This window comes from Colias philodice, chromosome 19 (assembly GCF_061535455.1).
Source record: "Colias philodice isolate Cphi_HAF_F1 chromosome 19, ilColPhil1 Martin Lab GWU primary, whole genome shotgun sequence".
NCBI lineage: Eukaryota > Metazoa > Arthropoda > Insecta > Lepidoptera > Pieridae > Colias > Colias philodice.
Genome location: NC_143104.1, coordinates 2,792,904 through 2,816,888, shown reverse-complemented (window position 1 = coordinate 2,816,888; position 23,985 = coordinate 2,792,904). Strand labels below are relative to the sequence as shown.

The 23,985-nt window shown below is 32.6% G+C and overlaps 1 protein-coding gene and 1 pseudogene across 1 annotated transcript in view; both read left to right on the top strand.

The window, feature by feature from the left end:
* LOC149479825 (limbic system-associated membrane protein-like) overlaps positions 1-22,604 on the top strand; it is a 52,427-nt gene extending 29,823 nt beyond the window's left edge. The window contains exons 4-9 of the mRNA XM_089707415.1: positions 1,261-1,434; positions 9,496-9,624; positions 14,365-14,503; positions 16,343-16,491; positions 21,600-21,653; positions 21,995-22,604. Of these exons, the coding sequence (XP_089563541.1) occupies positions 1,261-1,434; positions 9,496-9,624; positions 14,365-14,503; positions 16,343-16,491; positions 21,600-21,653; positions 21,995-22,092 (743 nt within the window). The 3' untranslated portion in view covers positions 22,093-22,604. The remainder of the gene's footprint in view (positions 1-1,260; positions 1,435-9,495; positions 9,625-14,364; positions 14,504-16,342; positions 16,492-21,599; positions 21,654-21,994) is intronic.
* Positions 2,223-3,442, top strand: LOC149479826 (uncharacterized; annotated as a pseudogene).
* Positions 22,605-23,985: the final 1,381 nt, after the last annotated feature.

Genomic DNA, 23,985 nt, shown 5'->3' with positions numbered 1-23,985 from the left:
TATTTACATCTTACATTATTATAATGAAACTTTTTACACGTGTTGTTGCGTAATCCTCTTCACTGTTAAATTTAAAAATGTGGAAAAATAATTTACAAAGTTTGGTATGTACCTAGGTACAGGTAGGTAAGTACCTATTTAAACGTTACAATGTACATGTCAATCACGTATATAATATACGAAAATTCATAATTATGTATTTAATGTTAATTTGTAATTGAATTATGCGATAATTTATTGACAGAAAATACATAACTTTAAAACAATAAAATTTTACCATAAAATTACTAGTTTAATAAATTTCTCACAGACCACGTTGCAGGACAAAGCTAGTTACGCGAAATTAAATGCAAAGCCGTTGAACAATTTCTACGAAACTTTTTTCACTCTCAGCTCGGGAAAGTGAAATTTTCACAATAAAGCCGTGATTTATATCGTCTCACGGAATAACATGGAATCTTTTTGTTGTTTTAAATGTCTTGCCCGGTATGCCATTTGCATTGAACGCTTTTTTACGCGTGCTCTCGCCTCGACTCGCTTGTTGAAATAAATCTGTAGTCCTTTTCATAGGAAATTATGCTTTGAATAAAACACTTTCTTATTTGTAGTAAAAAATAATAATGTGCATTTTATTTAAAGCTATAATATCAATGAACGCATTTTTTATACTAGATACTCTAACGTACTCTTTATTTTTATTGAAAAATAATGTGTATTTTATTTTATTATAGGTTACAAAATTATATGTGAACGCGTCTTTATAACATTTCATTTTTTTAACAATCCTCCTTAGAAACTGGCCGTTTATAAAAAAAAAGAAAAAGCAGAAAAAGAATCATTAAAAAAAATGTCCTATCATGTTCGAAATTTGAAAAGAAGCGCGCTCGTCGTTTGTGATTTACAACATAAAGACTAGATACAATTTATACAAAGGTAGACCGTAAAATATATAATTTTTTAAAGGTTATGAGTTCAATTTACGTTTTGTATAATTATTCATTGGACTGTATTGGACAAAATGTTATTTTAATTTTCTGTTTGTAATTACGGACGAGGCTTAACTAATATTGAAAAAGTGAGCGTTTAGCTTTTATATTGAAATTTAATTTGTGTTTTAATACGTATAAAATGTTTTATAAGACAAAAATTTTAAATAATACGACATTTAACATCCAATTAGAATATTTGAAACGACACGATCAACCGATATTAAATTTTAAATTAATAACCTAAAAATAAATTTCTTTTCTTTGTCCGCAGTACCTCCAGACATAATGAGTGACGATACCTCCGGGGACGTATCAGTCCAGGAGTTGGAGAATGCAACCCTCACCTGCAAGGCCACTGGACATCCTCCTCCGAAGATCACGTGGAGGAGGGAGGACCATGAACCCATATTGTTGAAGAAACCCATGTCCAGGGAGTTTGAAAAAGGTAACTTTTATTTATTTTAATTGAAAAGGTCTTCCTTTCTTTTAGTTGCTCGATCTGATATAAATTATACCTACTCAGTTCTTACTCGGTGAAAATGTAGCTTTTTTGGTTTACCCATTTTTTCAATTATAACTCAGTAGGTAGGTACATATATACATGTTTTCAGACTTGATTTATGTATAAAAAAATTAGACCTTAGATAATATTTACTTGAATTTGAAGACATCTTGAGAATGTTTGAAAAAAAAATATACTTACTACTTACACCATTATTTTCTACAGCGACTATACATCACGTCGAAAGAATCAGTACATTAAAAAAAAATAGAAAAAGTACCTAGATACATCATGTATTAGGCTTGTTAATCCTTCGTGCCATGAATAGTTTCATACTAAAAATAAAGGCACAGAAACTAATGGAAGACAACTAATAAATGATACAACTCACGAAGCTTTCAGTCGAGTTTTGTTTTCACTTATAACAGTTAAAGTGCCTTAACTATATAGACATTCTTGAACTTATAGTTTAATTATGTTAACGATTTTAGCCTTAAAATTCTTATTCAAATATAATTAGAAAATAAAAATTTGTTAAAAAAATATGAAATCTATACCTACTTAATGTTATAGAGCTGAAGAGTTTATTATTCTGTTTGTTTGAACTCGTTAATCTCATTATGTACTGGTCCGATTTGAAAAATTCTTTCGGTGCTAGATAGCCCATTTGTTGGGGCTATACTCAGCTAGGCTAAAGGCTCATTCGCGCTACGCGCGGCTCTGCCGCTGCATGAACTTTTATAATGAGTTGTAAAACACTCATTGTAAATGAGCTGTTGGCGTTCATCCAAAATGCCATCGATACAATGGACGAGGTTAGCATCATGCAAATCTGCAAAACTAACTTTAACGAGGAGGAAATCAGCAGTGGCAAGGTGCTACTCTACCAAACGCTGGACAAGATTGCCACGATGCCGTCCCGCCGCAGGAACGGGGGTGAAAAATGTATACAGGACATCATCAGCCTATTGAAGGTGACTGATCCCGATGACGTGCCCGATTTCGTCGCAAAGGAGTTGCATAAACTTCCACCGGTGGGATTCGATCACGTCGATGTTACGAGGCTCCTTAAGGACATCACATTCCTTAAGGCGAGTCTGGCCGAGGTACACACCAAGTTGGAGGCTTCAGAGAAGACCATCTCCGATTTACGAGTCGAGTTAGCGACATATCGCGATGCGCATGCAATATGTAGGTCACCCGTGCCGTCATATGTCAATGCACGACGCGGAGCGCAAAATGCATACGTCGGCATTTTAACCGCTGATGTTGACGTGTCGCCGACTGCCGATGACCCGAGTGATGCCCCGCGCCCCGCTCCCGTTACCTCTCCCCCGGAGAAGACATCGCATGTCACGTTGCCAGCTGCTCCTCAACGTGACTATGCCGCCGCAGCCGCAAAAATGACTGCGACCCCAAAACAATCAAAAGGAGTAAACGCACCCGTGCGGAAAAGTTTACCTTCAAAAACGAAGGGCGTCGACGAGGATGGCTTCACAAAAGTACAGAAGAAAAGGAAGCTGACTCGTCAGAACAAGTGTGGCACCGCAACGAAAGATCCAAACTTGCGGATGCGCGCAGAGGTGCCGACGACGCCGTGTCTACGTGTCTCGTGTGCACTACTGTACCAAGACTGAAGATGTTGTCGAGTACTTGCATGCGAAGACAGGTTTGAGTCTGCGAGTGGAACGGCTGGAGTCTCGCCATAAAGTGAGCTTCAACTCCTTCGTGGTGAGAGTGCCGACCGCCAAGCTGAGCGTCTACATGGACGAAGGGTTTTGGCCGCAGGGAGTTGTGTTTCGCCGCTTCCGCGGACGGATACCCGGCCCCCCGGAATCGCGTCACACGCCGAAGACATAGCGTGTATTAATTTAGTATTTAAGTAGTTTTAAGTTCATATGGGCCGTAGTTTTAAAGTTATATTAAGACCTTTTTAACTGTAACTACATTTGTTGCCTGAAATAAACAAATAAATAAATAAATAAATAAATAAATATACAATATCATCACGCTAAGACCAACAGAAGCGGAGCCCTGCGGGTGAAACCGCGGGGCACAGCTAGTACATAAAAAGGTCTTTGTTAAAAAAAAACATACGATATGTACTAGCTAGTACTATATTAATATATTTCTCTATAAAAAAAATAAACTAAACATCGTATTAATGATAAAAGGTATTCCATTTAAAATGAACAAGTATAATCAAAATAAAACGCACGAATAGATTTCAATTAGCGAGCATTAGGCAATATAGATTAACAAAGTATTGTTGTTCATACAATGCAACAATAAAACGATTCCCGATAAAGCGACGCTTAAAATCTTTTTATTACATTCGGTAATGATAAAGAAAAAGTTCCACGTTTACAATATGAACTCCCGGATAATTTCCATACGGGGTGGATAAAATAAAATTTTATTAGCTCGAGTTGTCAAAGAATCTGAAAGTTTAGTCAGGGGTAAATGTTTCTGCAGTCACGGAGGCTAAATCAGCGTTCATAAGGAAGGTAATATTCGATTATCTGTCCGTGTAAAGTTTCATACAAGAGTTGGGAAGCGATTTATAGCTTGGAAATGTAAGGCTTCGATTTCACAATTGGTTTTGTGTTTGTTTTGGTTTAGTGAAGTCTCGTTTACGGGTATGGGATTATTATTTTTACGACTGTTGCATTATAATACATATTTAATGAACTAGACTATGCTACAATAAACAATTAAATTTTATTTAAAGTCGTAACACATTTATTTTTTAATCAACCTCTAACTAAATTCTATTCCAGAGGTATTATAAAAATGTTTATAAGGTACACTACACTAAAAATTTTTACGGCTTTAAAAGCTATGTTTTAACGTACAATAAATGTAATTAGTTACCATTTCCTTTAGCTATTATATAGACCTAAATATTCTGAGGAACTTTTTATTATTATAACTGCGATTTAGTACACGTAGATAAGACCTAACTAAAACCACTTTCCTACTGGATCTAAATAATTCTAAAATTGTTTTGGGTAAAAATAATCAACAATCTTTTCAACAAACCAACTTTATATTATTTTTTTCTATCGATAAACAAAGTACCCACGTGATACGCACTATTTTTCCTCGAACGTCCAAATAAATTGTCAACTTTTAAATTGTCTTTTTTCAAAATAAAGCTTTTTTTTTTCATTTTCACCTTTTAGTTCTACAGCTTGTTGAGTACAAGCCCGAGATTCTATTTAAATCATACAATATAATGTAATTAATAAATCACTTCTCACTCTTTCATTTCTACTTAAAAAACTACAAGAATTAACATACTTTAATTATTATTTATGACACAGTATAAAAACGTGCTTAAGCGTTTTATTAATCTAGTTCAATATACACGCACCCTTATACAAAGCTACGTCACGTCACGTTATTATTTCTTTCCGTGACTGCATTATGCTAGAACTTTCTAAATGGTTCTTTCATATTGTGGATGATCCTGAATGGTATTGTAATGTGATGTCATTAAATTTATGGACATCTTTGGGGTTGAGATTATGCTATATTGTGAAGTGGATATATTAAGATGTTTAATATCTTTAGTCGGCTTAATAGTTAATCTGTTGATTTGTTTCTCGAGAAGCAAAGATTCTGGTAAAACTATATTTATGTGGCAGTAGTTAATTAATTTGCATTTAAATATCATGTAATTTGTTTCTATATTGTCAATTGTTGACAGAACCCCTCTTAATAGGTAGATAAGGATTTAAAAAAAATGTACAGGGTGTGGCAATGAATGGATAACTGGAGATAGAGTACGTTGTGACGTTATTCCATTATCCATATTTCTCTCTCTTTCTATTTCGAACGGATTGTTGAATAATCCTTATCGAGTAAATTTCACTACAATTATTAACACATGAAGTATAGTGAGTAAACTTTTATATAGGTACTAGCGGTCCGCCCCGGCTTCGCCCGTGGTACATATTTACGTTTTCTCTACATAAGAACCATCCTCATACTTCAAGGAATATAATAAAAAAAGAATTATCGAAATCGGTTCAGCCGTTTTCAAGTTATGCGCTTACCAACACATTTTGCGATTCATTTTTATATTATACTAGCGGTCCGCCCCGGCTTCGCCCGTGGTACATATTTACTTTTTCTCTACATAAAAACCATCCTCGTACTTCAAGAAATATAATAAAAAAAGAATTATCGAAATCGGTTCAGCCGTTCTCGAGTTATGCGCTTACCAACACATTTTGCGATTCATTTTTATATATAAGACTAGCAGTCCGCCCCGGCTTCGCCCGTGGTACATATTTACGTTTTCTCTACGTAAGAACCATCCTCATAATTCAAGGAATATAATAAAAAAAGAATTAACGAAATCGGTTCAGCCGTTCTCAAGTTATGCGCTTACCAACACATTTTGGGATTCATTTTTATATTATAGACTAGCGGTCCGCCCCGGCTTCGCTCGTGGTACATATTTACGTTTTCACTACATAAAAACCATCCTCGTACTTCAAGGAATATAATAAAAATAGAATTATCGAAATCGGTTCGGCCGTTCTCGAGTTATGCGCTTACCAACACATTTTGCGATTCATTTTTATATATAAGAAGAAGATAAAAGTATTTTTATCCCATTGCCATACCAAATTAAATCACTTCGTACTAAAAGCTCTATTAAAAGCACTAAAACTTAAAGAGGAATCCTCGATAAAGTCAGGATCAAAGTGCAAATCCAGAATTTTCACTCGATTAAAACAACGTAGAAGCAGGTAATAGATCTAACTTTCTCACCGAATGAACTTCTAAATTCCTTTACTAACGCAAATATATTTTCTTCTTTTTTATGTGTTGGTAAAAGTATTTATTCCTTCCTTTATTACATACACTATAAAGTTAAAATCATCTTATTAATTATACTTTTGTAATATTTGTCCCATTTCTTTTTACACCTATTAATTTTGACTGTTATCATTTAAGTGACTCTAAAATTCCATAGTTATAAACGGTTATTCTTTAATCCATACTAATATTATAAATGCGAAAGTAACTCTGTCTGTCTGTCTGTTACTCAATCACGCCTTAACTACTGAACCAATTTGCATGAAATTTGGTATAGAGATATTTTGATACCCGAGAAAGGACATAGGATAGGTTTTATCCCGGAAATCCTACGGGAACGGGTTTTTCTTTGAAAACGCGGGCGAAGCCGCGGGCGGAAAGCTAGTTTAAAATATATCTAGTGAAAAGGAAAAGCCATTTTAACCACTATCAAAATTTTAGCAAACATTGTATATACTTTATATTAGTAAAAAATTATAGCAACGCAAAGAAATCATATATTTGATAAATTATGTAGGTAGTAAAATTCATTTGAAAATTCCCATAGAAACTCTTAAATTTTACGCCATTCAATCCCTTGAAACCCCAGGTTACTTATGTAAAGTACGATCTCATGTGTGAAAATGTTCAGATATATAACGCTAAGCCTCATCTTGAGAAGTCGCAGGTGCGTTCATAAATTGCTAGCGAAGGAAGTTTTTACACTTATTCCTACTAAAGTTCAATATTTTAAGTTGGTTAATTCGTTGTTTTGTTAAATGGTGTAAAAAGGCAAGATTATCGTTGCAAAAATGTTTCAGACCAAGGTACAAGGAATCACGATTCAGCTGAATTTAAGCATTTTTAATTTAAAAAATCGACTGAAAAAATGACATATGAAAATGAAATATTATTTATTTCAGCAAAAACACAGTAGGTAACAAAACCAATTTAACAATACATATAAGAATTTGCTGTTGCTACACAATTTTTGACTATTTATTATTTATTTTAAATATTTAAGTACAATAATTGGTAAAAAACGTATCAGTAAAAAGACAGCAATTAATGACTATCTAACATCTACCTAAGAAACAACATTACACATTTATTATTACATTCTTATTTCAATCTCATTCCCTCATTCCGCTTCAATCTTTTCAATAAGTATTGTTCAAGAACTCACCAATTAATTGCATGTTAGAGTTAACAAACACATCACTTTTCTCACAAGCAATACAAATGATAGTTTATTTATTCGAGTGTGAATAAAATCCACTCTCTATTTTAATCAAAAAGTCGCCATCATTCGCTCCACCTGCTCTTTAAATTGAACTTTTATCTTGAAATCGAAAAATAGATTGATGTGACATCGAATTAATGCAATGGTAAAGTGAATGCTATTTACTTGTGTAAAGGTTAAATTGAAGCATTGATAGCAATTCATTCATATACAAATAAAAGATTTGAAAAATGACACAGTTATTTTAGTTTTAACGATTTAGGGAACGTGCTTTTATTTTAAATATTTAAGGACTTTGAAACGTATAGAAATAAATAGGTAAGATTAAATTGTACGTTACATCTATGTATGTAAATCTATAAGACTTCATCATCCATATTATTAAGCTGAAGAGTTTGTTTGATTTTTTGTTGAAAAATTATTTCGATGTTATATAGCCCATTTATCGAGGAAGGTTATAGGCTATAATATATTATCATCACGCTAAGACCAACAGGAACGGAGCAATGCGGGTAAAACCGCAGGGCACAGCTGGTACAAAATAATCCTTGCCATATTAGATTAATTAGTGAACATTTCAAATACTAAATCAATTATAAATGTATTGATAAACCCGAAATATACCGATAACCACAATAGAGGTCTAATTAATTAATTCAATACATATTTTATGAATTATAAACCAACATGAGTAGTGTCGAATTATTAGAACTGTATACCTTCAAAAATGTTATTAATTTAAAAATTTGAAACGTGGATTAGGTCAGTATTTACATCAAACGAGCGAATGCTCATTCCAACCCCACTGTGTCAAATTCTATTAGTGTGTCTTGAGCATTCTTTCGTTGTTCTTAATGCGTTCGAAAAGATTCTATGCAATGTTCTAATACTGAACAACACTGAATACGAGTTTTCGTTCACAAAAAGATCACGAAAAAATGCTCTTGATCTAGCTTTATGTTCGTTTGGTGTAAATGCACCGTAAAAACCCATTGATTTAGTATTACTACAAGTAAATACTAAGCAATGTAGATTACGTTCAATTAGTAGTAGTTAACAAGGAATTAAATGTGTGGGTAGGTCGGAAAATTGTAGCCATAATAACAGATTAGAATCGTATCGTGGTTTAAGTATTTATAAATCTTTTTTGTACATATCTTTGTTCGTGATATCACCCTGTTACATCTATGAGTTGGGTCACGGAATTCACAGCTTTTATTTAATTATTTTTGTTCCTGTTAAAAATAAATATGTTTTTTAATCTTAATATATATAAATCTCATGTCACAATGTTTGTCCTCCATGGACTCCTAAATAAAATTCGCACACCATGTGTAGTTCGATTCAACTTGAGAGATAGGTTTAAACATGTAGGTACCACGGGCGAAGCCGGGGCGGACCGCTAGTATAATATAATATGAGCATTTCTGTCTTCTTTTTCTTCAATTAGTGTACTCTGGCTTTTTCTATGTTCTAAAATTGGAATGTAGTAAAAGAAGTATATAGTGTATATCTACCGACACATTTAGATCGGTCACTTTAGGGAAAGTCTGCATCTAGATGGCAAAGAGTTCTACTTTAAACGGCGGCTTCACTCGCGTGCTACTACTCGTCTACTACTGTCTCTATACTAAATTTTTCATATGTATGAATTCTTACTAACTTTCACGTTTATAATATTATACTAGCTTTCCACCCGTGGCTTCGCCCGCTTTGTCTAAAACCTAATAAATTATATACTAAAACGTTCCTCTTGAATCACTATTCACTCTATCTATTAAAAAACGCATCAAAATCCGTTGCGTAGTTTGAAAGATTTAAGCATACATAGGGATATAGGGACAGAGAAAGCGACTTTGTTTTATATTATCTAGTGAAGAGATTGATTGTGTTGTGATTGATGTCCAAAATTAATAAAAACATGTAATATACCTAGAATTATTTTTCAGTGGAAAGCTACGTCGGCTCTTCGATGCCGCTCTGGCGGGTCGACCGCCGGCAAATGGGCGCATTCCTCTGCATAGCGTCCAACGACGTGCCACCAGCTGTGAGCAAGCGGATCACGCTTAATGTTAATTGTAAGTATTTTTGACGTGACAACGTCTTATAATTCGATAGAGCTGGCTGCACGCACGAAAAAACATGACTCATGCGGCGTTACCTCGCTCTGAGGCGTTCCATGTGGCTTGAAGTGCAAGCGAGAGCGCGGAACGAGCGACAAAGAAGCACAATCGGACGTTGTCACGTTCAACTATCGTAAGTAAACCGACTTTATAGACAACCATTTTTTTAAGTGGTTACGGTTTCAGCGCTTAGGTAATGATAGTGTCTGATATCCTATTTGACAATTTTGTCATTTAGGCCTTATTCCTTTAGCCTATTTTTCCTTCAAAGTAGCAAATTACTATCTAGTACGAACCACGTTCCACTACTCTAGAGAGTGGTTAATGTTTTTGAAATTCCATTTCATCAGCCTGTGTTTTAATTATTTATGAATGCACAATTTGATTTACAGTTGATTGATCTAGTATGGCAATTGAAACCTTTCGTAACTATACAAAAGTCTATATATACAAATTATTTTAATTTATTTCATAATATTAAAATAACAAAAAAAACGTTAAAAACTAATTAGACGAAACAATCAAAAGCGGGGCAGCAATCAGGAAATAAATTTCACACAATCAACATTTTCACTCAAACATTATTCCCAAATAAACTCTCTTTAATATCCTGAAAGCGAAATCCCGGAAATGGTTGAAATAGTTTTGCTCGGTCATTAAATTGGAAAGTGGTTAGTTCGCTCGATTCAGAAATTAATCATACGCGCAAAGTTCCACAGAGGTTCACCGCAATGCTATCCACACAAAACTGGAGTTAAACATTTTTTTTATTTATAGTCTGTGCCAAAATATTAAAGGCCTGGATATTATTCAGTTTCATGTGTGTTTCCTGCGTTCTAGCACTCGGTATATTCCAGTTTTTTCAATCGTCAAAAAGATATCGCATAAAATTAATACAATTTTCATTCATAACGTGGAAAGTGTTTATTGGTTTTTTATTGATTGAAATAATATAAAGCAAAAACAATATTTTATTTATTTATTTATTCTTTTAACATGACAAATCTCTGTTTCTGTTTAATAAAAAAAACATAGTTTAAATATGACGATTTCCTCTTATATTATTATGAGTTACGTTCTCCATAATTAAAATTCATAAAGATTTCCCAAATTTTCATAATGTCTTAATTATTATAATTAATTGACAATATTTAAATCCACCTACAAGGAAATACGCGTACATTCCATCAATTATAATTAACTTAATTGTCCGATAATTAGTTTTTATTATTGATTGAAACCTACATTCTAAAACATCTAAATTTTCCTTCATCCCACGGACCTTTCATGTTTTCCAAAATCGAAAATATCAAAACCTACAAGCAACAAACAAGCATTGTATCAATTAAATTATTTATATCTAGAATGTTCCTTCAACCGCTCCACCGTCATGTATTTCGATCAAGCGGCGTTTCACGTAGAAAAGATGGCCAGACCACCAGACGTATGTACAAAGTGAATCCTGCCAATACTTCGAGGGCTAACGAATAACATTATAATCCACTGAGCTTCACTGTCACGCCCTTGGATCGAAGCCAGGATTCACTATCGAGTATATTATGCAATTTTCAGTAAACAACGCTGAGTGAATTTGGTTGCTGATATAATATATTTGATTTAACTAATATAAATATATAAATAAAAACGAAATATCCTCGGAATATCCTAAATATTGATAAATGACATGATATTAGTAATTCAGACTTTATAAATAGTATTAATTTGTATAAGTAAGTTTCAAAGGCGCTTACACGTTCTAAAATAGAGAAACACGTAAAAGTTTATGTGGTTGTACAAAAGTCTATGATAGCCACTCTTAGATTGATATTTTCAGAACTTTTTTATAAGTTTTAGAGATTGAGAAGCTAAAAACATATTCAGAAGTAGTAAAACTGGATACACATGTTTTTAATAATACAAAGTTTAAAGACATTCTTGAAATAAGATTCGTTCTGGTCACAAGAGAGATGCACTACAATATAACGAATACAATACGTCGAAACGACTAAAGCAATTGCATTTCCGAGCACTTGGAAAGGTTTTCTAATATTCCTGGAGTAATATAGCGTACCTTGAGGCAAAATATTGTTACTTTTAACAATGTTTGATTTCGAAATTATATAGAATCAGCTCAGCCAATTTAAATTACAATTTATGAATAAGTTCACATAAAACGGGATGTTGTGTTGTTAGATTTGTAAATCAAAGGATGTATATGGATGAAAATATTACAGAAGTTTTTATATGATAAAAGCTTCTTAATTTCAGAAAAAAATTGGTTGTTGTGCTGATTCGTAGTATTAGTAAAAAATAGATAAAATATGGAAGTTGTAGTTCAGTTACTAAGAATTAAAGGAAGAAAATAAACTGAACATATTTCGTATTGAGCACACCTTTAATTTCCAAACTCCCATCTCAGGTCCAAAGATTCTGAAAATACCCGAATAAATTTGTTTAACAAAACAATACGTGGGTAGATTGAAAAATAATTGTCTCCCAAATCTGCTGGTACGTCAAGCTCAGTCAGAAGCAATTCGACGTCCTCGCAATAATCTGAAGACTCCACATGCTATTTCGTAGTGAAAAATGTAGGTAGCTCTGGCTGGCTGCCAATTGGGCCGCGATCTAGTGTGGTGTGGGCGAGCGGTAGCGAAGCGGGAAGCGGTTATAATAGGTATTAGATCAATAATACATATCGTAAGAAATTTTAAGGAAAAAAAAATCTATAATAAAGCGGCATAACAGCATTGTTAGTAATAATTAATATTTTTAGAAATTCTACATTAAAAATAATAACAGGACACAGAATGTAAGGCTTATGGTAACACCACAGGGTAACACACTCTTTAAGGCCAATGGTCTTGTAACGGATAAGTTGCGGATAAGTTTCAGTTGCTATTCTAAATGGCATTTTGCAACAATCATTTTTGTTAAATTAAATTAAACATTGCACCATGAACCTAGAAGTATTTAGGTACTACCATAGAAATCTAAATAACAAGACACTAGAAGTCGTAAGCGTGCGTGACCTTGTCGCCACTCAGGTGATTTGCACATCACCAGTGCATTCGTCACTGTTCAGTTGCTCTGGAGACGTATGAGTGTATACATGGTGTGTTTCAGCAATTCCCATTGCGGAAATTCTTCCACAAGTTGTAATTATACTTATAAAGGAATAATATTTCATCGGAAAATATATTTTTTTAGAAATAATGCCGTTTTTCCTTAAAATTATAGAATATTTACAAGTATTACGAGTGTCACCATAGTAATCGAAATAACAATGAATGACACAGTCGACCATTCTTATTATCACGTTTGTTCGTATTGGAGCAAAAAGTCTCATATACTTAGGGATGTTATTCTAAAATAAACCGAAAATTCGTGCGTTAGGATACATATTCAAAAGCTTAATTTAATAGATAAGTTAGTTTTCACTAAAATCAAGCTGTCCAATAAAAGGCATAGTTTACTTGTGTGTACTGTTTAGCTTTCGGTTTGAATGTGTTGATTTTGGCGACAGCGGTTTTCATACGAATTATGACATTATAGCACTTCTATGTGTCTTGTTATTTAGATTTCTATGGGTACTACTTATTGGGTCATGTTAAAAGACCTTGGGAATGGGATCGTAATAAATTGTCGCTATAGTTGTTATTTATAATAGTATTTACTATTATAATATCTACTGTTGCCGCAACAAAATCGTGCGGAACGGAGCGTTGGTACTGCGTCATCGCGGCGTCACGTCGCCGCGCCGTGCGATTGGCCGCGGATTGACCCCACTGTCCTCTACTACTTCGACTTGCCACGCAACCGCCGAGCAGGACACTCCCTCGCTAAAATCAATTGTACCAAACGCATTCTGTAATTTTAATTATTAAATTTTATACGCGCTTTACTGTCTTCTTCTTTCGTCAACAAATACATATAAATATCAACTTCTTCTATATTAAAGATCCTATAATTATAAGCATAGCCCTAGATTATAAATATATTTCCGCTGTCGCTTGTCCCTCCATGAACATAGCTTGACATGGCTGCATCAGTCACAATGCACGATGCACTTGGGATAAAGAGCGTTCTATGGGAATTATTGCGCCATACAGTACACACGCGTCAAATAAATCTCTGATAAGGTATGCTTATGGACGCATATTTATTTGTTCGACTGATATTGGTCAATGGATTTTTTGCGTGGTAAATTATTGTTGCGAGTGTAGGTTGGAGTTTTTATTTAATTATTAAGTTATAATATTGTCTATTTTATTTCGTAATAGAAGTTAGTAAAAATAATGAACTTGTCTAAACCTAGCCATTTATTCACGATACAGATGTTTTATCGTTACCACGCGTCCAAATAGCGAAATCGTCCTTTCAAAATTCAAAGAACATATTATTTTTTCAATAAATAATATTTTTTATTTGTTAATATATACACATAAATAAATAAATTTATTTATTTAATACATACTTGGAAACACACAGTTTTTTTTATGAAAAAAAAAATGCACTAGGCGGTTCCACACATACCAAGCTTCTTTGCGTAGCAATTGCTACGCGAGGCTGCTCGCTCCGTGTTGAGCCGCCTGAACTTAAATATGTATTTTTCTATTAAAATATTTGTTTCCTAATTTATAATAAAAAATATGTTTTTCTATACTTATTTCCTAATATAATATAATTTCCCACCAGTCGCGCCAACAGTAAAGGTCCCCAACCAGCTTCTGGGCGCTCCTCTCGGCACAGACGTCAAACTGAAGTGCTATGTGGAAGCGTATCCTAATACCATCAACTATTGGATCAAGAATAGAGGCGAGATGTTGTTGGATGGGTAAGTTTTATAATTAAGGTAGTATATTAGTATAATAAGATTAATTAAATAGTATGAGTAGAGTTTAGATATAAAAGTGTGAAAATAAATAAAAAATACATACTTAAATACCGAATACAACATGTTTTGTTTGAAAGTGTTTAAATATGCAGTTCCATAAGAACGTTACCTGTAGGCGTTACAATTAAAACGTATAATTAATACTCTATTTGGTATACATGTGGGGGACGTTAAGAGGAAATTTTTGAGACCAAAATAATATATGCTAAGATGCTATAAAGTATAAGTAATTTATTTACACTGTCGACGTATAAAAAGATTATTTCTAACTTAGTTTGTTATTGATAAATTTAAAAATGATATTGTATCGATGTTGAAAATTCTTAAAAGACTACGAGACGTATTAGTTTTACTAACGTACTATGTTATAGTTCTTTATATATATCGTGGATTTATAATGTAATATTATGTGAACTAAATAACTACATAATTATGCTTTTCTTCAAAAGAAAATTTGCAAAATTCAATAAGATGACTCATTACTCCCAACCCACACTAAAATCATATTTCTACTGTTTATTTTTAGCACTTCCCCCAATTACTTTAAAGATAGTCGAATTCTCGAAGTTGTCTCCCAACAAAACAAAGTTACATACAAATAGACATTGTTTAGCGAATTTCTAAAGCAGAATGAAGTACAAACTCGGTTATTACGAATCATTAAGAATGAAACGGTACATTACCCTTTGTACTTTGTATACAATGACGAACATACATATACCTATATATAAAGCAAAGTGTGGGAGTTTTAATTGAATTTGTTTGAGTAAGAAACGTTGTTTACAAATTTAGCACTCTATTCTGAAATGTTATCATTCAATCTAATGACACAATTAGACCAACATTTAAGTAATAATTTAAGGTCTTTTAACGGATTCTAAACGCGTTTTATACATTAGAAGTGCTCGGTTCTGCTAAGGATTAAACAAATATAGAATATAGGCTATATTTCTCAAGAATTATGTAGCTTTTTGTAATCGAGAGAATTTTCAAAGTGATACAGTAGTGTAGTTTCAGACTTAATTTAATAAAAACATAAAATCCTCTTTCCTCTTTATATTATTACAAATGATTATTTTTAACCGATTTAAAACCCGATTACGCTCGTACAAGTTAAGTATAAACTGTAACATTTACAAACAAAGAAATAAATGGTTAACAATTTATAGAGATATCAGTAAGACTAAGTACTTTTCGTGAATATAGTCTTATCTAAGCCCTTGCGTGCTGTAAGGGATCACACGCCCACGGCCTAGTTAATCTTTATACTATTAACACGCTTCTGTACATATATAAATAACTTTACCGTATGGTATGTGTAGAAAATATATTAAGTGTAATTAGAAAATAAAAATAAATATAAAAATAGACGATGGAACCACTACTAGTAAAGGAACTGTGACACTATTATAGAGCAAATGTTTGATTAACTTGTAAATTATAAGTATTTCAGTGGCTGTGTATCGACCATTAGATATTGATAATTGATTTTTAATATTCAATATAATTTTCTTGTGAAAGAGATTCGTACGAAACTATAATATGGAGATGTTCGTAGAAGCTAATTTCTCCAGCAATTCTCATTTTGCTATGTTTTTTTTTTGTAATGAAAAGCTATGTTAAATAATAATATTATTATTAAAATGGCGTCCACTACAACGCTTCTACGACTGAACGTATCACAGTGTATTTTTTTATAATAATTGGTGTAACTATTAATTTATTTTATTTTAATTAGTAAAACTCTATACTCTAGTCTCATAAAACTCTATTTTCTAGGCCAAAATACACAATCAGAGAAGAGAAATCCTCATACAAGGTGTCCATGTGGCTCACAATCCGTCAGTTTTCCAAAAACGACATCGGCACTTACAACTGTGTGAGCACTAACTCGCTTGGCAAGAGTGAAGGCACACTTAGGTTGTACGGTAAGTTATTATTATCAGTATTATATCTAAATAATGTAATTTTTTATAATTTTTTTTTAACTGTGCTGTGTACATACAATTTGGCTGGCATTTTACCGCAACATGTGATTAAATTTGTGTATAATTAGTCAAAATTGTCAGCTGTGATGTGTACCTATTTAAATAAATAAATAAATATATTTACTGATAAAAATGTGTTTTTAATAATTCTATCATCACAATATATTTTTGTTGTTATAATAAAACAGTAATTCGTCAGTTTAGCAGAAAATAACAATTAAATGAAAAACTATCTAGTTACTAATGATTTAATGAAACTAATGATAAATTATAGAAATAAAACAAATTAAACACATAATTGTATTTCACAATTTTATTAATATTTTTGTTTCTTAGCACAATTTATAAAAGTTAGCTCTTTATTTTTCGTTTCGATTAGAACTATTACATTATCTAAAATTATTAATCATGGAGAGAATTCTCATTGTATAAAGTATAAACTATCAATGTTTCAAAATTCACATACAAATATCATCCATCTTTAAGTAATCAACTATAAATAAATAAATAAATATTTCGGGACAATTTTCACACACGGCACGATCTGATCCCATACTAAGCTTTCGCTTGTGTTATGGAAACCAGATGGCTGATAAACATACATATATAATTTTAAATAAATACTTATATAGATAATTAACACCCAGACACAGAGCAAACATCTATGTTCATCACACAAATATTTGCCCCGGGTGGGGATCGAACCCACGACCTCTGGCTTGGAAGGCAGGGCCTCTACCAACCAAGCCAACCGGCCAGTCATATAATATATACTATACATAGAACTTTACAAATAATTCCAGGGGTTCGACCCTATAGATAAACACAATTTATATCGAAGTGAATTATCCCCTGAGGCGCAATCATGCTTTATGAAGCTGTATCACTGTAGCTTAACAAAGAATTATATCCCTTTTACATTAATTTCTAATCAAACATTTATAGGTGATTGGTTGTTCTGTATAGCTTATCTGTTAGTTATGCAATGTGTTAAAATATAGGCCAAAAGTGTTAAAAAGGCTATCAGAGACGTTACTGACGATGAACTTTTTTTAAATATAAAATATTTTAAATAAATATTTCAGGACAATTTTCACACACGGCACGATCTGATCCCATACTAAGCTTTCGCTTGTGTTATGGGAACCAGATGGCTGATAAACATACATATATTATTTTAAATAAATACTTATATAGATAATTAACATTTAGCTAGGGTGAATAGGCTCCTCCTAGGCAGACGTGCACCCAAGTAGACCACATCGCCGCTTTCCATCAGGTGGGATTGTGGTCAAACGTCTGCCTATCGATAATAAAAAAATAAAAAAAAAATAACACCCAGAGACAGAGCAAACATCTATGTTCATCACACAAATATTTGCCCCGGGTGGGAATCGAACCCACGACCTCTGGCTTCGAAGGCAGGGCCACTACCAACCGAGCCAACCGGTCAGTCAAGGTCAACTTGCACTATTTAAGTTTGTTTTCTGTAGTTAATTTGATCTAATTTAGTTAATTCCAATTAAAAATAGCCTAAATAATTTCTAAAATTCCAAAGGACATTCATATATTATTACACAATATTACATGTTCATGTATATTAATCGTACAAGCAAATAAATACTTTATCGTGTACCTACGTACATATTAAAATTTATAATTAATAATAATCTACCCCTGCGTATATAATATACATACATACCCGAAGTATTTAGAAATCGCTGAAAAAAGTAATATATGAACCGTGAAAATATTAGACCCATTTATTTGGCAGATGTGAAAAAAAGTTATCTCCGAAATTATTTTAAATTCTGTCGCCATATTTTATTAGTAAAATTGTTCGTTCAGTATTTGAAAGTAAATTGTTTTACGCTCGGAAACAATTTATTATTTTGGTCAGTTGAATTTTCACTTTTAGTCTAATAATATTTTTTCGTTATATCTGCATTAAATTTACAAAATATACGTTCCTTAATTACTTTGAATTCAAGTTGATAGTGTTCGATAGGTTTGAAACTATGATAGAGATATGTAAAAATCTATGAATGCATATTAGGGGCTCAGTTTCACTATTTAACACTTCTTGTCGTCAATTTTTATACATTAATTGACAGATAAGCAAAATAGAACATATTATTATCCGGAACTGAGGAAAATGGCAATACATATTACGTTTAAACTACAATATATAGATTTTAATTTAACTTATTACCTACTTTTTATTGTACTTCACTATTATACCCGGCGCGGCCTAAGATGATCCCTATGACAGTTCGTCTTAGGCCCGATTCAGTGCGACGCGGACCGTCCGCACGCGGACTAGGTTTTGCGTCCGTCGCGGATGATTTTGTCGTTCAGTGCGATGCGGATCGGGATCGACTGTAACCCTCTCGGTTTGCACATTTGACGCAGTCGCCATGACAACGACAGTACTTTACATCCGCTCCGCGTGACTGTTGTCCGCCGAGCACTGAACAAATACATTAGAACCAGGCACCGTCCGCCCGCGGACATCCGCGGCGCGGAGGAGCGGCGCGGAGCGATTTCGACCGCGCGCGGATAGCTCTCCGCGACGCGGACAGCTCCGCGTCGCTCTGAACGCGCTGTAAGGTTTCATACATTTTACCGTCCGTCGCGGACGTCCGCGTAGGTCATCCGCGTCGCACTGAACAGGCCCTTAGTGATTGCTCGTATGATGGATCGTGTCGATACTTTACTATTTTATAGGCTAAGGCGTGGTTTGCATTCAGCCACGTCGGTAAACATGTTTTTACAAATATTATAAAATGAATTTTTAACGTCTATTATGTAAACTAAACGGTAAGTAAAACGAAAGTTTTCCAAAACATAAAAATGCACCTTATCATTTTCTCGTAGGTAATCTTTAACCCATTTAAAACAGTGTATATTATTTTATCATGAAAATGGAATCCCCCATTTAATTTTTCTAAAAAACTTATATTATCATAGGTAAGTAAATTAACGCGAACGGTAATTAATTAATTAATTATGCTGCGATCTTCTGTTCCATTCAATAGAGAATGAACTATAGCTCAAGCATGGAAAAAATGTGAACTCGTTTCCATTATCGAAATTTGTTTATCGATACTTTCCGCACTAGTCGATAAATGCCAACGATGTAAGTTTTGAAGGACGTAAACGTAAAGTCAGATTGATATAATTTCTCGTAAATGTTAAGAATTGTTATAATTCCAACGGAATATCATTGTAATGGCATAAAGCTACGTAAAAATTAATAAATGCCATTTTTAGACGCCTCCAATACGTTTCTAATTTAATGGTGACGCCATTACAAGTTTGTCTCTTGAGAATAACTGTCAGTGTCATAGGGATCATCTTAGGCCGCGCCGGGTATAATTAATAGACCAACAAAAACAAATACCCTCCGAGAAATCATAAAATCAAATCAAAATCTCACCACGACTGTACATCAATAAAACCAAGTACACACAGACTCAATATAGAGGTATAGACACAAAATAGAGGTATCATTTCGTACAAAAATCGTTTGCAATTCTAAATAAATAAATAAATAAATATTATAGGACATTATTACACAAATCGACCTAGTCCCACAGTAAGCTCAAAGGCTTGTGTTGTGGGTACTAGGCGACGATAAATATAATATTATAAATACATATATAGATAATAACACCCAGACCCAAGAACAAATAATTGAGTTCATCACACAAATATTTGCCCTGACCGGGGATCGAACCCGGGACCGTCGGCTCAGTAGGCAGTTGCTTTACCACTGCGCCAACCGCGTCGTCTATTAATATAAATATAATTCGCGCAGTATCTTCATTTAGTTCCGTTTAGTCTGGCAGCATGCCCACTATCTTATTGTTATTTCGACTTAATTCTTTCGAGCACCATATTGTGTTCGGTAAAAGCTTTATATAGCTAGTTATAGTGAAATTCGTTTTAATTTAAAACTAAGTTTGATGCTAGGGAGTTTGTGTGTATGTGTCTGACCTATGAGTATAAATTTGAATAGTACCTACCTAGTATTTATAATAATATGTATTTCAATATTTTATAATATTATCGACTTACTCAATTCTCAGAAAGTACAAATTACAATACGATTTTAAACTAAAAAAATTATAATATCGCAATACAAATAAAAACATTAAACATTTATTAGCTCGTATAGCTGAGTTTTATTTATATTTAAAATGTAGAAAATATATTATTTAAGAATTAAAAAATACGTTAGATATTAAATACCTTTTTTACTTTTATAGACTTGTGTCTAGATTAACTTGAAAAAAGGTATTTATAAAAAGTCTTATATATTTTTGTATTAAAGGTATTTAATACAAAAATATATAAGACTAAACACAAGTTTAGTCTTATATATTTTTGTATTTTATGTACTAAGTTAAACTATTGTATACCTTATATTTATAATACTATATCTAATATTTTCGGACCAAAAGAATAATGATATGTGAGCCCCGTGAGGGCAACTCCTCACAATATTACGAGATTACGTGGCGAGACTTGCAATGGCCACACTTGGAATTATTTGAAAGATCTCAGTTAGAACTATCTTTATTTTATTTTAAAAACTATCATTTTTCAACGCAGCAGCAATGAAACTAAATTATTTAGGACACATGCTGGTAATGTCTCTAGTAGGCTATTTAACACATTTTGACGTTTATTTTTATCAATTGTTTGTTATTTTAACTAATAGATAAGCTATCCAGAAGCTGTGAGATCAAGCCAAAAAACTAATATAATTTCAAACTCTTGGTTGAAGGATTAGATTTTATTCATCTTATCTAAAATGTTGTTAACATATTTCTAAATTTTTCTTTATTTTATGTCTATTTTTAAACTCCCTACATTTTAATATCGACTTCAACCACTAAGCCACTATGTATCCAACATAAAAGATAACTTCAAACGTCGACATAACATGATAACATAACATAAAACACATTTCCTCAATAAAAATAAAATGTATAAGATTTTTCATACTCGACGGCATTTTTAATCCGGCTTCGTCATTTCAGAAATTAAACTCAACTCACCGGAGGACTTCAGCAATCAAATAAGCGTGGCTGGAGGTTTGTAGATATTTCTCTTTTTCATAAACTTCATTTTATTTTTGTTTGAAACGAGGTTTGTAACCTCTTTGGTGGAGTTTTGAATGTATAGTCTGTAAATTTGTATAAATTTGAATTTTATTCCCGCCAATTTTGGATGACTATTTTTTATAGCAGTCATTATAATAGGTAACTTTTTCTACTCGTACCTACATGATATTTTATTTCAAAATTATTTTATCAAATTGTAAAGTTTTTTCTATAAATATTATGCAATTGAATTGGGAGTTCTTCCAAAAGAAAATTTTACATTTTGTTTGTTACTAATTAATCATATTAAAATTATTTTTTCTTTCACACAGGTCTAACCGAAGCCGCCAAAGCGAATTCACAAGAAACATTACACATAAAAAGGACATTGTTAATAATAATAAGTTGTGTATATTTGTACTTATGGTAGGCATATGATGTGTACATAGTTGCGAGAGTTATGCTTTAAAGTAATTCGATTACATGTTTCAATTCTGTAAATATTAGTATAAGATTATAATTTTGTGTTAAACATCATTGTTATTTAGAGTACGTACTTAATGTGGCATGGTTTGCAGATAAATATAAAAACTTTTTGGAATAGAACTCTATTTTTATTTTACTGGCTGGTTGTAAAAAAAAGAAAAAAATAAGGAATGAAAGCAATTGGCGCTCATTTTGAAAATCGAACGCGTCTGTGTGCGATTATTGGAATGTACAGATACAATATTCTTGTATACTCTGTGATAGTTACATTTTATTTTAATTGTCTCTACTGTAATATATTTTTGATGTAATCAAAACTCGTTGTAATCTGCGAAGCCACGTTAGTATGAACGAATTTAAAAATTTAAGCTCGTGTAATGGAAGTTTCGCTTAGAACCGCCAAAATATGTTTACATTTAATTGTAAACTCATCGCTCGATTATAAGACTGTTTACAACAAATAAACTGAAATTATAATTATAACAACTTGTTTTATTTGAAATTCCAATTATTTCTGTAGAATTTAAAACAAAAATAACAGCTTATTCAGTGAACTTTAACTATTATTTTCCTGAATTTCAACAAAATCAAAAGATTTCTATGATTATCTGACAAGTAGAGCCATGATTAAAGTCAATAACTCGCCCCTGTTCAATTTTATTATGAGACTTTAATTTAAAAATTCATATTTCATACGCAAAATGAGAATTTATATCAATTCAATACGTCGCGAGTATATCGCCTATACAATATTATATTATTCAATTTCACGAATGCAGATATTCAAAGGCAAACTTTCATATTGCAGGATTTTAAAAGACGCATCTTGGTATAGATTCGTATTATGTTGATATAACTTTCAACATTTCAATATATTTTAATATCATTTCATATCAGTAAAATCGGAGAAAATTAAAATAAATTACAAGTCTTTATAGGCCAATTATTCCATCCTATCATCATGTATTCCATCCCTTTCTTTTATTAATTTCAATGATCAATTATTTACCTTCAAAATTTTCTCTACATCTATTGGAATCTGGGGTTATTATGCAATCTATACACGAAATAACTTTAGTTCTTCCAACAACATACTACAAACAAAAACTGAAACCGGTATGCGAATAAATAACAGTTACAATACCGATACCATTCGTTACCGGTACCGTTGCATCGGATTAATGCAAGCTAACATAAACAGAACACATAAACTATGCAACGTTTGCTTCATAACTAAACATATTAGTATTAATGCATCCATTTCTAATGACCCCTGGTACTGAGTTTTGGTCATTAAATATTAACAACTAGGTAACTGTTTTCATCCAGTTGGTCTAGTACTTGAGTATTAGCGTGGTTCTCGTTTGCTTCTGATGCTTCTATTTAAATATATCTCTCATAGGATTTACCTATATACTATATTATAAGTTTTTCCTTATCTATATAAATTGGTTAATAAGAAATAATCATTAAGAAAAGAAGTTATAGAAATAGACATACTACTTAATAGAAGATTTTACTAGGTTGTTATAAAAGATTATTTTGAGCCGACTGTTTCGCTTATCCATTTTCTTCACTAACAAGATAGCAATCAGCACTGCCTGAAAAACAGTTAACAAACTTTATAAATAAATGTAGTAACCATCGTACTAAAGACTCTATCTCTGTAGGTGCTATGACATACCTACCTACTTCTATACTGGTCCGTATCCTTTTTCATACCTTCCTAGTCTTTTTCTTTATTAATCTCGTCAATGTTTGCTTTATGCCATACCTTTTACAATTGGCAATTCATCTACAAGCGACCATACGCCTCCGAAAATTTTCATAGCCGGTG